The following is a 14272-nucleotide window of genomic DNA, read 5'->3' as shown; positions in this document are numbered from 1 at the left end:
GGCAGAAGAGATTTCTATAGAGAGAAAAGTACTTGGGACTTTGAAATAGGCTTACGCGAAAATATGACACACTCTAGGGGTAAACTAGTTAATATGGGAATGGAAATTCTTAATTCGTGAATTATTTGTACAAATTATGGAAATTATTTGACACGAAAGTAATTTTTGAAACAATTATTTTTTACGAGAATGTCGAAGCTTAGTAGATCAACGTTGAGATTATTGTCTTACTATTTAAACGTGATATATATTTAAATATGCACACTGTATACTGATCTAATGGTAGTAAAAAAATTTTCTATTCTCGAAGAAATAATTCGTCAAAAATATATAATGAATATATAAATACAAATATCATTTTACATTTTATTAAAATTGGAAATATTGAAAATGCCGTTCGACAGAATAAAGTCTGTATTATTGCCTGGAGGATTTGATTTAAAGAAAGAAACGGAGAACGGGTTAGTTACAAAGTGCTTCAAAAGAAACGGGAAGTCGGAGATTTTTAAAGTAGGTCGTAGTTCTTTTTTCAGGTGAAGAACCTTGTACCCTGTCACCTTCGATTACGATTGCTCGTAATCGGATAATTAACAACGGATTAGACCGCGTCGTTTCACCTACTTTTCCTCGCACGGAACAGGGACCTTGGTTGTCGATTAAGGTGCTTGTTTGTTCACGAATTTTAAATAGACGCGTCGTTCCATTTCTTCGTGCCAAATAGAATTCCTTTTAAAGTTTTGAGAGAAATCTAGATCAATTCCGATATTACGTTAATAGGTATTACGGATATTTACGATATATCTGTACTGCTAAAAAGTCAAACATAGGAGATATGAAAAAATAGGACGTAAAAAGGATATTAAAAATAACAAGTTTTGCGTTTCTTTTCTCCCGAATCTCGTCTCTCGTAATTGTAAGATCGAATCCACGCAAAGAATCCTATTCCCTGTCCAAAACATGAGAATAAAAATTCGTACTCTTCGGAATACTGAAATTCCACTCTTCAAAAACATTGTGTTCCTTGTAAATCTCATTTTCTTCTTAATCGAATCCTTGAAGCAAAAAAATTGCTGTTCTTCGCGCCAAAGCTAAAGCAAAAATTCGTACCCTAAAGAGCAGCTTAATACAATATTATTCATCGAAACCAGATTACAATCGGATACACCAAGCGGTCACGCGATAAGAACAACCTGTACCTCGAGAACGAGAAAGTATGACTCAGGAACGCGTAATCGTCAACGAGGACATCGACACGAATTCCCGGAAATGGGTTACCTTTTCGTCCGGCTAAAGAATCACTCGCTGTCGTCTTCGATCATCTACGAAAAGGGACGCCTCCCCTCTCTCTCGTCGAGAAACAAGAGACCCCGGACTGTCAATTAAACCATACGTGCGCCGCTTAAATGGCTGCAGACCTCAACGCGACTGAACGTGTAATACGTTTAGAAGGGGGAGGGCCCGAAGTATGGCTTCCGTGGTGGTCACTGTCGTGTGCAGTGCGCGTCAGCTGCTCCCCAAAGCGCACCGGTCACGAAACTCCTATAGCCACCGAAAATAAGCGGCTCAGTCAGCCTTTTCGACTTCGCTTAAAAACTTTCTACGGATATGCGGCTGCCTTTCGTAGCGGATACGTGAATTTAACAGTGGTGGAGATAGTTTGGTGAGAGATGAGTCGAGAGTAAGTTGTTTGGGGAGATTCGATAGGTTGATTTTTGACAAGTGAAAAAGGAGGGTCCCACTAAGCGTAAGAACGATCGATGGGAAGATTTTAAAGAATTAAAAATGAGCTTAATTTCAAGAAGGTTGGAAAACTGAATGTGCTTTGGCTAAGTCTGTGCTTATTTTTTAGATTTGTTTATTATGATCGTATACTGGAAAAAGGAACCACTGAGGGTACTGTGAGTAAATTCAAGACAACAAATGGGTATTCCAATTAAAGTCCAGTGAATCTTTCTGATTGTAAGTAGTAAGTAAAAAATCTTACGAGAAATTTTCGATCGTAACAAAGATTTTGTTAAATTTAGATCGATGGCGTAACCTTACAAGTAACGATAAGCCGATAGTAGAGGGTAAATCGCTATCGGACCTATCACGAGAGAAAGCATTATTTTCATTTCGCATATTAATAAAATCTCAAGTTTGAACTCCAAGGGACAAGGAAGACACGAAAAGCGTTATAATTACAAAGGAGATAATTACAGAAGTAAACATAAATTTTCAAGATCAAAGATAGGAGATCCATACAGAAGTTTTCATGGATCTGATAAATGTCATCCTTATAACAGAAACCGATAAATCTTCCAATGTGTATATGAATTTCGAGAAAAGCAAAAAGAAGCGAAGGGGACCATAATTAAATTAAATTCCACAGATCAAAGAGAAAAGAAGAACATCCATAATTTATTCCGATAAGAACTTTAATCGACATTAAATTCTTCAAACTTTAGGGACCAACAAATCTTCAAGTTTCAACTTCAAGCTATAAGAATTGAGAAATCAGGAAGAAACACCCAAGAAATATTCTATCGACAATGTTTTATCACCTGGAGCATCTACAGCAAAAAGTGATGCACCTCCTGGACTCGTTGAAATAGAAAAAGAAACGTTGAGTGGTTCGCGAAATAGGAAAAAATATCAATTTATATCAGAGGAGAAGGTGTACGAAGCCGAGTTATTCCGAAATGCTGATGACGATAATCGTAAAGAAACGTGTTCCACAGCGATTGTTATCCTCGGAGTGGCGCTTATCACGCGATTTGATGGATCCGATCATGGAAAGGCCTCATCGCGATAAGTAACACGTGCTGCGTGTCCCGTCGCCATTTTCATCGAGGATCCCCCCGTTGGATACTTTTCGAAGACTCCTCGGGGAATCCAAGCGAAATCATGAGTGGAACATCTCGATAATCGTAAAAAAAAAAAAAGGAAAAGAAAAAAAGGAGGGCAGAGGAGAAGGAAAAACTACAAAACGATCTAACGATTCTAGTCATCGATGGTATTTCTTGTTTGTAGAAGCAACTGAAAGGAACTCGATTTCTCTTTCGACTCCGAAATCCGACTCCTTTGACCAAATTTTTGACCTTTTAAACAAATTCTTTCGAAGAGAAAAGCGTAATTACGTGACTCAGTTTATCGTCGCTAAAATCGGGAGAAAAGAATTCGACTGACCCTTTGAGCGATAAGTGGACTACGATAACGGAATACTGTTCCCTTTACAAAATTTTCCGAATATTTCCTTTCGCAGGGATATCGATTCTATTAACGACTTTACGAATGTTTTGAAAAGTTTTCTCAAAGAAAGAAGCGTAATTCGATAATTTAATTTATCATGGTAGAATCGAGCGGAGAGAACGGAACATCCCCTCTGAATGAACTATCGATTAAACAGGTTACGATGACGGAAACCTGTTCCCTTTGGAATCTTTATGTCACGATATTCTTTTAAAAAAGGAAGAGCGGTCAAATGACTTCACCTAGTTTGGTATTTTTAAGAAGAAAGATGTTGTCCAACGTTCTGATAATTTTTTTGAGTATTGCGCAGACGATTTTAGGGATGGAGGATCAAAATATATGTCCGAAGAATAGAAGTTTGTTCGAGATTCCTGGCGATGCCGTATTGTCTGGTAAGCGAAGTTTGTACCGCGCGCTTTGTATTTGTGTTACAGTTATGTTGTGTCTTGTTTGAGTTCGTTGATGAAAACTGGTCTCTCCTGGTTTGTTCAGTGTTCTTGAATATTAATCACGGACCATACTGTAACGCTACGAGCAGCACCGGTCTTCAGGAAGTCTTCACCGCTTCGTATGTAGTGCATCTTTTGAATAAATACGAATCTATTCCTGGACTTTCCTTAGGTAAGTAAAGTATTAGTAATTTATTCGATTTGTAGAGTTTCATTCGCCTCGTTCTAGATCAGTTTCAAAAAAAAAGTTTGTCGATTCGATTTTACAAAAGTCCTCTTTATCATATTCTAGGTCTAAAAATCTTCGACACCTGCAACGACGAAACGACAGTGTATAAACAAGCGTTGCAAACAACCGTGGATACAGAGTGCACGAACCATTACGAAATGGGAATACTATTACCATCGGAATACGCGACGACGTTAGAGCCACTTCGTAATTACAGCGTGTTGCCTATCAGCACGTACAACGAGCAGAATTTGACAAGGCCTTTGATCAATCTAATGGTCCATTACCTTAGCACTAGATTCGAAACGATCGACGCGCTTCTCGCTAATCACGATTTCGCGTTAAATTTATTTCTCGATACAACGAAGGAGGCTGGAATTTGCGTGGAAAGTTATGGAGACACTTTGGAATTGGAGGAAAGTGAAAGAGAAGTTGTGATCGCTGTGATCGGGCAGAGAAACGATATTCGACAATGGATCGAAAGAGGAGAAAAGATGCAAGGATCCAGAAAAACGTGGATCGCGTTGCCGCTTGATGGATCGAACGTCGACGGTGAGAATGTTATTTATCATCTATGAAAAGTATTCCAATTTATCATTTTTCGTGTTGTAATTTATGGGACACTTTGTTCGAAGAATCCAAGAGAAACAAATCAAGAAATAGAATATATTGCTACTATCACCTATTGCTGCTATTGTTACAAACCATCCTCGTTGTCGTATTGTAATTTATCCTTATTATTCCGTGAAAATCTAGCTCGCTTCCCCAAATTTCTAATAACACAGAATTTGAAGTAATACAATTTACCAAATACGCTTTTCAGACCTAATCCCTTCAGGTTCGTACGTCTTACGAACTTCGCCCTTTAACCTGGACTTGCTGCAGGAAATCTCCTCGTCGGATTTATTTGTCGAAGCAGCGAGCAATCCTGTAATTCATTCGCCACATTTGCTTGGTATCGGCAAAGCTATTGCCGAGCTGGCTCAATTACTGCAAGATCTTCAGAAACGAAATTGTCCTCGAGGGATAGAGTCGTGCGCGATGCCACGTTTCAATCCGAATTCGAAACAGGAAATGCGAAACGTGGATGTGTACAACGCACTCCGCATAGTACCGAAATCGCACTCAATCAAGTATATCGTGGCAATGAAGAGCCAGCAAGAGATGGTCGATATGGCTGCTTATAGGATAGAGCCAGCGAATTTGAAATTCAGAATCGCACCAGAGTCGAGGGTGCCGAAGATGCCGAAGCTTTGTTTGAAGAAGTACGCGAAGAATTGCGCGAGTTGCGCCAATTTCAAGATGAAATTTGGCCCCCGTGGTGTGACCAAAGGTTTGTTGATCAGAATTTTCAGTACCGTTAACACGTTCATTCTTATGCTAATTATCAACCACGAAATCTTTTTAAACGATTAAAAAGAGAAAGAATTTCATCGAACAAAAGACGTTCGACAATGTGATTGAGTTGGATATAACATTGCCAGATAAAGAGTGTGCGAATACGGTATAATATTTTGCAACAATTAAACTTAATGTATATTTCGACGTATCGCGGCTACCAGAGCGAAACATATAAAAAATAGTTTAAAAACACGACCAACACCCTTATCGTATTAAATAAACGTGTTAAGTTAACGTGTAACGTGTTAAATAAAACTTCTAAAAAAACTAATAAAACTTCGCTAGCACTGGAACACAATGGTGCAGCTAACGTTACTGGTTTGTTGCAGATACACTCGACAGGGGTTTATTAAAGACAGGCAACTGGATACCAATTTTCCTGACGGTGGTTGTGTGTGGTACGTTCGCCTGCGGCGTGATTGCCGTCTTCATTATCTACCGCTTCATCGTCGAGGACGTTCTCGATGGCAATCCAGCATTAACGATCGTTCTAATACTGGCTAACGTGTTCACGCTGCAAACGGTGCTTCTGTTCTGCATCAACGACGATTATTTAGGCGCTGAGCACCTTAACTCTAGGAAAATCCTCGTAACCAGCCTCGCATTCGGATTGGATTTCTCCGTTATGCTTACCAGAGCATTTTTCTTACTTTTTTCCAAGGGTGGCGTATTTACCGCTCATATTAATGGATATCTTCAAGGACTGATGGTGTTCTTTATGTTCTGCGTGCAACTCGCGATATCCATTATGTTCTTCGCTTTTAGCACCGATGATCCGGCCGTCGTTATGAGAAGCTTGTTCTTCGTCGCTCTTTTAGGTAAATTACCATCCTTTTACCTTTCTTTTTTTTTTAGTTTTTATCTTTTAGCTCTTTTGCTAGTTAGTAACCGTTATCTTTTAGTTTTAGAAAAGAAGATCCGTAGATATTGCTTTCTTAAAGGGAGTATGTTTATATTTTGTTTCCAGCGATGGAGAATTTGTATCGTATGTTCTGTTTCAAGTAGAAATGGAACCCGAAATGCGACTTTGTTTCAATGAATAGATATTATAACAAGTATCGTGAAATAAATAATATAGTGCGTAAATAATAAGAAAGAGACCACCCTTCTCTTCGCGTTCTCAATGAAACTCACACCAACACCACCTATCTGTGTATCTACGTGTATCTATACCTATCCTTCCAGAAACGTGCAATTTTCACAAAGTGTCCCTAGAGTGTCTCCTGTAACGCTCCAGGAGTAATTACATAAAATCCAACTAATAAAAACCGATTCCAGGCTACGATATATTTTTGCTGATCATCCTGTTCATGGTGTGCTTCTTCATCTTCCAACTGCCACGCAATTATCGCGAAGGAAAGTGTTTCTTCGGCACTTCTATCGGGCTTTTAATCGTCTGGGCCATCTGGCTCACCTGTTTCATCCTCGTCGAACCAGAATGTCGTGACACTGTCGTGTCATTTGGAATTATTTCGACGGCGTACCTGATCATTATCGGTATTCTGATACCGAGGACCTATTACATGGTCACGCATTTGGCCAGAGGGAAGAAATTCGGACAGAGACTTGGATCGACCGATCTAGTACCCGATCCCAGGATCAATACGATCGTCAAGCAGGTCAGGACAATGAAACATGATGTTATTATGTATAATGGATTGCTTGTTGATATTATGTTCGACACTCGCGTAGTTTGAATATCACTTTTATTTTCTATTAGACTTTGCGTATTTTTTATATCTTTAAGGCATTAAAAAGCTAAAATTTTAAAAATCAAATGTTTCGAAAAAGTTATATTCTTTATAAATTTTTAGTTTTAATTTTTTTAAAATAACCTAAACCTTAATCATAGTAAACCTTAATCAAAATCATTTATTCTTTGTAAATCTGTTGTTCTATTTTCTCTGATAATTTCTATCATTTCCTGCTATTAAAGAGTTAAAAAGTTGGAAATGTTAAATATCTCTAAAAATAGGTGTTTTTATCTTTTTACATACTGTATCGAATAAAGAATTCGTTGTTTGCAATCGTCGTTCCTTTTTCTTTTTCTTTAACTTTCCTCTTACGATAAAATCTTTTTACACAGCAAAAAATCCACATGAAAAAACTTTTTATTCACGCAGAGTCGACCATTTTACGATTACGTGCACTCTGGCGGAGGAAGTATGACGAATTTACAGGTGACATCCGCGTATCCAAACTATTATGGAAGTTCAAGTCCAAATCAGAAGTATCTAGGCCAGAGTAGAAGTCCCGATATTCAAAGAATTCCTGGATACAACAATTATGGCTACCATTCGGAGATGCGAGAAGTGAATAATTCTTACACAGTACCCCAAGTCTGCATCGAGGATGCGGACGTGAGATTTTTTCTATTTTCTGTAGATATTTTTCGTTGCATTTTTCGTCTAGACTAGATGCAAATATTTTCTTTCACTTATAACGCGATATTATGTATCTTGTATGCGATACACGTTTTGCTATGCAATATCGTATCGTAGACAAAGTTTGCAAAGATTTACAACTAAGATGATGATACAAACAGCAGAGTGGAACGTCATTTAGATTATCGAAAATGATAGAGTATAGAGTATAGAGATACAGATGTAGTATTTATAATAAGCGTATACAAAAAAAGAAATAAAGAGTTTCCGAAGAATCGAAAACTAACCAATTACGTATCCTCGTACTAAGACCTAGAAATTGTCCGAAAGAAGTTTCTGAATTTCGTTCCTAGAAATAGATTCACTGAAATTAGATTTAGTTTCGCTTGTCAATGGCTGGTACGATATTTCTATTACTTATAGTAGAATAATTATTTGAAATAACGATGTAATACTTTTTCCATGTAGGATAATGCAGTAACTTATTTATATAGTTACAGCGGAATTATCAAATCAAAATATTTCTAGTAGTCTTCTTGTACGAGGTGCTTTTTGATAGAATCGTAAACAAAATAATTCGTTAAGAATTAAGAAAATTACACTTGCAGTCAAGGATGAGCCCCGTGGATCGAAGCAACGCGAATACGACATACGCGCGGCCAAAATGTCAGCGGAAGCCGAAGCCCAAGGACGACAAAGATTGCATCGAGACCAACGTGTACGTCGAGGGTAACGTTTCCACCAGCCGTAAATCCCACGATGAGATCTATCCTGCGCGACCCAGCAGCCCTAGGTTAACTCAAACCGAAGCAACCATTTGTGAAGAAAACGAACTCGACGAAATAACCAGAATCACACGATTTTAATATAACAATCGCATTATAAATAATTTAATCCACAACCGACCTTTAATTTCGTTTACTGTCGTTTAATTCGTTTTACGATAAAAAGCGATAAAGATAGTCCTTTCGACTATCTTAGAATTCCAATTAATGGTTAAATATCGTACAGACGATCGTATTTCCAGTGAATTAAACTGTTTCCATTCGATTGGTCGATTTTTGTGGCTGCTGACTTCTTGAACGAGAAGATAAATTTTTTGATCAACGAGTGCATTTTATCGTCTTACGGAAATATAAAAATAATAAAATAAGTTTGGGTTGATCTATTACAATATATGTATAGAGATGCGCATCATCGTGTGTCTGTAGCTTAGAATTTATAATAAATTCTGCTACTATTTTTAGTAAATTAGCAAAGAATACTTTGTATAGTTTTTAATCGCTATATGTATTAACTTTACGTTGTACGTCTGAATCGCTCGTCAATCGTCAAGAAACAAAAAAAAGAATAAGAAAGTTGTAACGACCACGCTCTGCGACTATAGCACGAATACATAACAGTGTTTCGTTTATGACAACAGCGGATATCGTGATTCAATCCTACATCAATTATGCGTCCACTCCAACGATATTAATCATTAATTAATAATCATTATTCGTTTTAAAGAATATTTTACGCAGATCCCCGTTCATTAAAGATAATTTACGTTGTTTTTATATTTTCTTCCCTTTCTTTTTTCTTTTCAAAAAACAGTTTAATCGATATAATGTACTAAACATTGTTGGCAAGCGTTCGATTGACTTTCACAGTGAAGCGAAAGCCGCTCCGTCTGCCATTATCGTTATAATTAAAGTAGAAAACGAGATGAGAACGAACGGAGCCTCTTTTGCACATAGAAAGGGGTTGCGCGTGCAAGTGAAGCAATTTCGCGTGTTCCCTGCCGAAATTGCGTTATGGTCGAACGTAATTCCGCAATCGGGGCACAGGTGTACGTGCCGAAGGAATATCGATGACAGTGCCGTAACCGGAAACCAGTGGCACGTCACGGACATCCGCTGTAACTCACGGCAAGTGTACAGACTACTCGAAACGAGTGGAAAATTTCTAAGGTATAAAACTGCTTCTCTGGTTATTTAATTCTTCTTTAAATTGGAAAAAATTCTCAAAGTTAATCAAATACGAAGTCCACTGTCCTTAGAAATGACTCATCCACCCTCTGATCAATCTTTAAATCCAAAGTCTGGCAAACTCTTAAATCAAATGCCTAAGCTGCGAAGTTAATGGTATGAATTTACGATCCTTTGATATTAAACCGAACCGAACCGAACTGAACAAAACCTCGCAAACAACAAAAAGAAGTCAACTAAATTCTCAAGCCAAACGAAATCTCGTAAAAGTGTTCGATCTTCTTGACGGTTTAGTTCCACGCCATGTGACGATGGGGTGAAAAATAATGAAAGGCAGGGTGGCTGGCGGTGTTCGATAAGGCGGCCGTAACAACTATAAATCGAAAAGTGCATCGGTTCGTGAAAGTCGTGTATAGGGGCCCGCGACACTCGCGTTCCAACTCGCGTATTCTGAAAAAGCTTCTGCGCAAGGACACAGCCAGGATACCTATAAAAGCATGATCGGGACTGGTTCGCTTTCCAGTCACGTATAAAACCCTGTTTCTGGTATCGAAGAAAGCGAATTCGAAGAGAAGTTGCTCCAAGTCGACGGCTAACTCAACTTGTGTGATCTCGCGCAAAAGAGGAAAAAATTTGCCGATCGATGGGAAGGGTATGGGGTAGAATCGATTCTACTAAGAGACTATGTCCTTGGAAGCTTCGAGTGATCGTAATCGAGTGCTTCAAGGGTTTGGTTCGTTGAGAATTCGGTTCAATGTGGACGAAGACAACGATGGAGACAGGAAGAAACTCGAGGGCAATCGTTGTTGCTGTCGTCTACCTCAGCCTATTTCTGGACAACGTGTTGCTCACGGTTGTTGGTAAAGTGTTGTCCGAATATTAGTAATCGGTCTTCTTAAGGAGATAAAACGTGGAACAAAATTTTAGAGATCCTTGGTATATTATTAATTTGGTTCAAATATATTCGTAACTGTTCTTTTTAGATAATATAAGATAAAATAAGAGAGAAACTTTAGAAACCGTTGGTAAAACATTAATGATTATTAAATCATTAGAAATTGTTCTTTTTAAAGAAATTTTGAAGATTTTTTATACAAATATCGACTTTATTTGCATGGATCGTCGAAACAATAAAAAATATTTCAGTACCGATTATTCCTGACTATCTTTGCACCTTGGACGGAAATTCGACGATAAACAATGAAGACGACGAGAATGGTCGAGTGGGATTGTTGTTAAGCTCAAAGGCGCTGATGCAATTAATACTAAATCCAGCAGTGGGCATCTTTACCGCTACTTTTGGATACACCAAACCATTGCTCCTTGGAAATCTAAGTCTCCTACTAGCAGCGATGCGTAAGCTCATTCTACTTTTCTAATTATTTAAACCGGTTGTACAATACGATGTTATTTGCCTTGCCTATTAAAAGCCGTCAATTTTCTCAGAAACGTGCGAAACAATTTTTTAACTATCACAAGATCAAACGAAGCTAAAAATTATATTTCTTACATTTTCGACCAGACTACTTTCAAAATCTTCATCAAGAATAGTTAATAAGAAGCGCGACCAAATCTTTTTCTTAATTCCTCGACAAGTTAAAAACTATTGTAATTTAACTACTAAAAGGGAAATAAACGCTTAATATCGTACACAAATCTCTATAATGGACAATTTTATTTGAGGAAATATGTATTATCAATAAATTAATATCATTATATTTCATCGATGGTATTCTTTAAGATATGTATTAATAACCTTGAAAGAAACACTCAAATTTCTGCATAGTATTCTTTAACACAAAACTATTATTTCACTTGAATGCAACAAGTTTTCTCTTCTCCAAAACACTGCTTCACTTTATATTTAACCTGCTATTTCGCATTTTACAATACTGCCAAAAGCTCGACGCAGTAAGAACAAAGACGTCCTCTAAGTGCGACAACTATTACAGTGTTCGCGTTTGGCCAAACTTACGAAGTGCTGTTTCTGGCTCGAAGCATCCAGGGTATTTCCTCCGCGTGTATCGGCGTTTCCGGTATGTCATTGGTCGCTTCACAGTACCCGGAAGAGGACAAGAGGTCCAAAATCATGGGCTTCGTTCTTGGAAGCATAGCGTTGGGTGTTCTTGTTGGATATCCGATTGGTTCTGTCCTTTACGATCTCGAAGGAAAAATGGCACCTTTTCTATTGGTGTCTTGTTTCATCGTCATTACTATTTGTACGAACCTTTTTTACTTTTATTTCAATACCTACTTAATATTTCAAGATTCTTTTTAGAAAATTGAAGATTAGAATTTATAAATCTTATATAAGAGATTGCAGAATTTCATGATTCACGGTAGAAATGATTCCTTGATAAAGCATTTACACGTTAGATTTCAACGATCTCAATGGTAATTTCCTTTCAGGTCTGCAGATTTTTACATTGGACGTCAAAATGAACACTGAGGTATATAATATATGCTATATATACACTGTAGTATAGAATATCTTCTTCCAATTAAACTTGCGACGATCCTCCAACACTTGACAAATATAGAACGGCAAAAAATCTTAGTTTCACGAAATTCTTCGTTGAAAATTTGTCACGCACGAATACAGTAGGACAGCGTTTATTACAGCGGAATGTTATTCAATGTTCTATTATTTACTCAGTTTTACTGATTTTTATCTCATTTACAAACACGATAAACGAAATTTTTAGTCGAGCGATCGAGAAACGTCTTGGACACATCTGCTATGCGATCCGTACGTACTAATAATTTTTGGAGCTATATGGTGTTCAACATCACCGATGGCTATCTTAGAGCCCTGCTTACCAATCTGGTTACGAACTCACATAAGACCTAAGGTTACCAAAAGTATCAACTTTACTCTTATAATATTTATCTTCCAATGATTTCGAGTCACAAATTTGATCGATTAACGCTAGAATTATCAGAATAGCCAAAAAGATCAATTGATACCTGCCTGTCTTCCTTTCCCTATTATTTCATATTATATTTTAATATATCTGTTTTCGATACATATTTCTAGTTGTTGGTAGTTCTAGTATTAAGAATGTACATGCAATTACGACAAGATATAACAAATACAGAAATATAGAAAAATTTCTTTTAGAAATGGCAACTGGGAACAGTGTTCATTCCAGATAGCGTAGGCTATCTAATTGGGACCAACTTTTTCGGCATGATAGCTTACCGCTACGGACGAAGTAAAATTGCTGTTCTAGCCATGCTCTTAGTTGGTATAAGTGTCATTTTGATACCATCCTCGCAGACAATGTCGCAATTGGCAGTTCCACACTTAGGAATGGGTTTAGGTATTGGGGTAGCGGACGCTGCTCTAGTGCCATTGTTAGCTACCTTTGTGGACCAAAATGGTAATTATGGTCCGGTTTACTCGATTCAACAAGTGGCTGTTAGTCTGGCCTATTCTCTTGGTAAGCTATTTTATTTTGCTCTGTAAAAGTATTTTCAATCAAAATATTTTTAATAATCGAGGCGGTTGTTCGCAAAAAAATTCAATTCAGAAAATTCAATTTGACAGAAATACAGTGGTGAATAAAGGAACTTTTAGATAATATATAATATAACGAATATTCGTTCAAGGTCCCATCGTAGGAGGAGAAATGGTGAAGACGATCGGTTTCCAATGGGTTATGCGAATTATCGGCTTAATGAACGTCGGCTACTGTCCTTTGCTGATATACCTCACCTTAGAAAGAAGAAAATTATTAACTCAGCAAGATGAAAAGAAGGATTACGAGACCTTTCAGAAATCAGTGATGAAGTACGAGCGTTTTCGAGACTCTGACGACGATCTTTGATATAATTTAACGGCTTCTACCAATTACCAAGATTAACTTCTCTTTTATACATATATTGTAATTCTATAAAGATAAGTCGTAATATCTGGTTTTTGTTAACTTAATCCAATTTAAGAAGTGACAAAAATAAAGGTAAAAACATTAAACGATCCTTAAATATTTTTCCCAATGAATAAATAAAATACTAAACATTAAATAGGTACACATCCTACGATATAATACTTATAATATCCTGTACCTATCAGTTCCGATGATCGAACGAAGTATCTTTTTTTTATTCGTTAGCGAAGCAAAGAAATAGTTATAATTAGCTACGTGCATCTTATATAAAAGTTACTGAATTAATTTAAAAATAGAAATAAAATATTGTATTTTATCAACATATTTTTATGAACGGCATTGCACTTATTTTCTTATAAAAAATTGAATATTATCTCATTTACCGTTACAGAGAAGTTTGATCGGTTAATATTAACTATTATTAATAAAGTAGATTTCATGGACACTCTGTTACGAATTTATGTCTCAGAAACGCTCGGAAACAACATTAGCAACATCATTGTATTGCAACTCAACTATACTACGGAGAGTAGCTCAACGTCGTAAGTTATAACGAAGTAAATTAGCATCCTGGAAATTGCTAAGTAACGTCCCGCGGACATTACGCGACGACGTTCACAATTGTTTCCTAAATTTCAAGAAATTGGACTGTTCTTTATCGAAATTATATATACACATTTTCTATCTACGCATTTAAAATTAATTGAATAACAGTGAT

At 37.1% G+C, this 14272-nt stretch overlaps 2 protein-coding genes across 6 annotated transcripts; both read left to right on the top strand.

The window, feature by feature from the left end:
• The first annotated feature begins 320 nt into the window (after window positions 1-320).
• On the top strand, window positions 321-9114 carry LOC122575370 (protein bride of sevenless). Of its 4 annotated transcripts, none has more exons than XM_043744181.1 (10): window positions 321-1678; window positions 1850-1959; window positions 2025-3623; window positions 3724-3852; window positions 3973-4461; window positions 4733-5242; window positions 5640-6128; window positions 6589-6929; window positions 7434-7670; window positions 8303-9114. In XM_043744181.1, the coding sequence occupies exons 3-10, from the start codon at window positions 3464-3466 to the stop codon at window positions 8558-8560; spliced, it is 2613 nt and encodes an 870-aa protein (XP_043600116.1). In that variant the 5' UTR covers window positions 321-1678; window positions 1850-1959; window positions 2025-3463; the 3' UTR covers window positions 8561-9114. The 4 variants fall into 4 exon arrangements, with proteins under 4 accessions (XP_043600116.1, XP_043600117.1, XP_043600115.1 ...); XM_043744182.1 differs by having other exon boundaries at window positions 321-1744; window positions 7434-7622; XM_043744180.1 differs by having other exon boundaries at window positions 321-1744.
• A 138-nt stretch (window positions 9115-9252) lies between these two features.
• Window positions 9253-13609, top strand: LOC122575372 (chromaffin granule amine transporter-like). Of its 2 annotated transcripts, XM_043744188.1 has the most exons (7): window positions 9253-10524; window positions 10811-11020; window positions 11617-11883; window positions 12074-12114; window positions 12370-12516; window positions 12786-13107; window positions 13277-13609. In XM_043744188.1, exons 1-7 carry the CDS (start codon window positions 10419-10421, stop codon window positions 13492-13494), a joined length of 1311 nt encoding a protein of 436 aa, XP_043600123.1. In that variant the 5' UTR covers window positions 9253-10418; the 3' UTR covers window positions 13495-13609. The 2 variants fall into 2 exon arrangements, with proteins under 2 accessions (XP_043600123.1, XP_043600124.1); XM_043744189.1 differs by lacking the exon at window positions 12370-12516.
• The last annotated feature ends 663 nt before the right edge of the window (window positions 13610-14272 follow it).

Source organism: Bombus pyrosoma, linkage group LG15, assembly GCF_014825855.1.
Source record: "Bombus pyrosoma isolate SC7728 linkage group LG15, ASM1482585v1, whole genome shotgun sequence".
In the NCBI taxonomy this organism is placed as follows: Eukaryota; Metazoa; Arthropoda; class Insecta; order Hymenoptera; family Apidae; genus Bombus; species Bombus pyrosoma.
Note: the sequence above shows the minus strand (reverse complement) of the source record. Positions and strands in the feature narration are given on the sequence as shown.